General features: G+C 39.1%; 1 protein-coding gene across 1 annotated transcript; it reads right to left on the reverse strand.

Annotated features, from left to right (window-relative positions):
- Window positions 1-421: 421 nt before the first annotated feature.
- MLYCD (malonyl-CoA decarboxylase) lies at window positions 422-955 on the reverse strand (the record flags this gene model as incomplete). Its single annotated transcript, XM_009583147.1, has 1 exon — window positions 422-955. A coding segment is annotated over one exon (534 nt), but the record flags the coding sequence as incomplete, so codon positions are not given.
- Between the last annotated feature and the right edge of the window lie 916 nt (window positions 956-1,871).

Here is a 1,871-nt window from a genome sequence, read left to right on the forward strand (position 1 = left end):
CTTTCCAGGTTCTTTGGTACTGAACTATCTATAGTAGTATTATGACAAACAAGTGCAGCTCCTTTCGAAGACATGGTTTATACAGGTTTACTATCAACAGAATCATGGTACGGCTCAAGTATTTTCCATTCAAGTTACCACTGAGTTGAAACTGATTGAGAGAATTCTACTCACCCTTTAATACACTTGCACTAACAACCCATTTGCACGTAACAGATGTCTAGAACTTACAGTGACTAAATCACAGCAGATCAGGTTTTGGCAACATAAACAAGACAACTGATAATCTAGATAACTTGGCATTCTGCCATGCTGAGTAAATTTGTTTTATAACGGACATTCTTATTTAAATATAGACACTGCAAAATATTGTAGCTCTTATAGGTGAGGAACACTTGTTCTTAGTTTTAATTATATTTAATTAAAGCTTACTATTTTGCTGGAACTGAGACACCAAGGAAAGAACCTGCTCTGAGGCTTTAATTTGTTTATTCCCCAGGTATGCTGCACTATTACTGGCTGTATCCTCTAAGAAATATCGGTAGTTTACCATCATGCCACAAGAAGCAGCAATGCCCCGAGGGCTTGTGTCCGCCATCCAGTTTATCCGCCACATCACAGAGCCATTCTGAAGATGAAAATTTGCTACTGGATTAAGAGCATAGCCACGATGTTTCTCTCCATACAAATACCAGGCACAGAGTCTCATAAATGGTGAATGGAGCACTTTAACTAATTTTTCTGATCTCACCCACTCATTGTTATTTAAGAGTTTCTTTAGTGTTTCAGTAGTAGTGTCTCCTGTGATCTCAGAGATTTCTTGCCATTCTGATTCTGTAAAAAGTTCATTTCTTTCCAGTTCTTTTGTTTGTGAGGATAGGAGACCAACAAGCCATTTTGTGAATCCTGGGATAGGCGAAAGAGTGGAAAAAGCTTTTATCTGAGGAAGTTCTTTCTGCAGACAAAAGGAGAGAAAAAAAATTCATGAGTTTTGTCATGATTGACAATGAGAAGTTTGAGTGAAAGAACAGCTCATGCCCTTTACTTGATGTCAAGTGAAGACTAGGGATTCTGAGAATTAACTGATACACATAGACCAAAAAAAAAAAAAAAAAAAAAACCCCCCTGCCAGTAATAGGTTAGTGTCGTGGTTTAACCCTAGCCAGCAACTAAACACCACACTGTCACTCACTCATTCCCCCCTCTCTCCAGTGGGATGGGGGAGAGAATCAGGAGAGTAAAAGAGAAAACTCGTGGATTAAGACAAGAACAGTTTAATAATTGAAATAAAATAAAGTAAAATAGTAACAATAATAAAAAAATATACAAAGCAAGTGATGCATGATGCAATTGCTCACCACCCGCTGACCGATGCCCAGCCAGTCCCCGAGCCGCGATTGCTGCCCCCCAGCCACCTCCGCCCAGTTTATATACTGAGCATGACATCACATGGTATGGAATACCCCTTCGGCCAGTTTAGGTCAGCTATCCTGGCTATGCTCCCTCCCAGCTTCTTGTGCACCTGGCAGAGTATGGGAAGCTGAAAAGTCCTTGACTTAGAGTAAACACTACTTAGCAACAACTAAAACATTAGTGTGTTATCAACATTCTTCTCATACTAAATCCAAACCACAGCACTACACCAGCTACTAGGAAGAAAATTAACACTACCCCAGCCAAAACCAGGACAGTTAGTGACTAGAAAGCACTTGGAGAACGAAGAAAATTTTAACACTGACTAAATTAGAGTCCACACACATAATCTATTTAAAAGTACTTATACCGTACTTGCCAACACTACGTTCTGGTATATCATTTTATAGGCAGAAATAAACAAATATAATCACATGCCATAAAGAAGTTATTCAGAA

The sequence above is a fragment of the Fulmarus glacialis genome, unplaced genomic scaffold, assembly GCF_000690835.1.
Source record: "Fulmarus glacialis isolate BGI_N327 unplaced genomic scaffold, ASM69083v1 scaffold6008, whole genome shotgun sequence".
NCBI lineage: Eukaryota > Metazoa > Chordata > Aves > Procellariiformes > Procellariidae > Fulmarus > Fulmarus glacialis.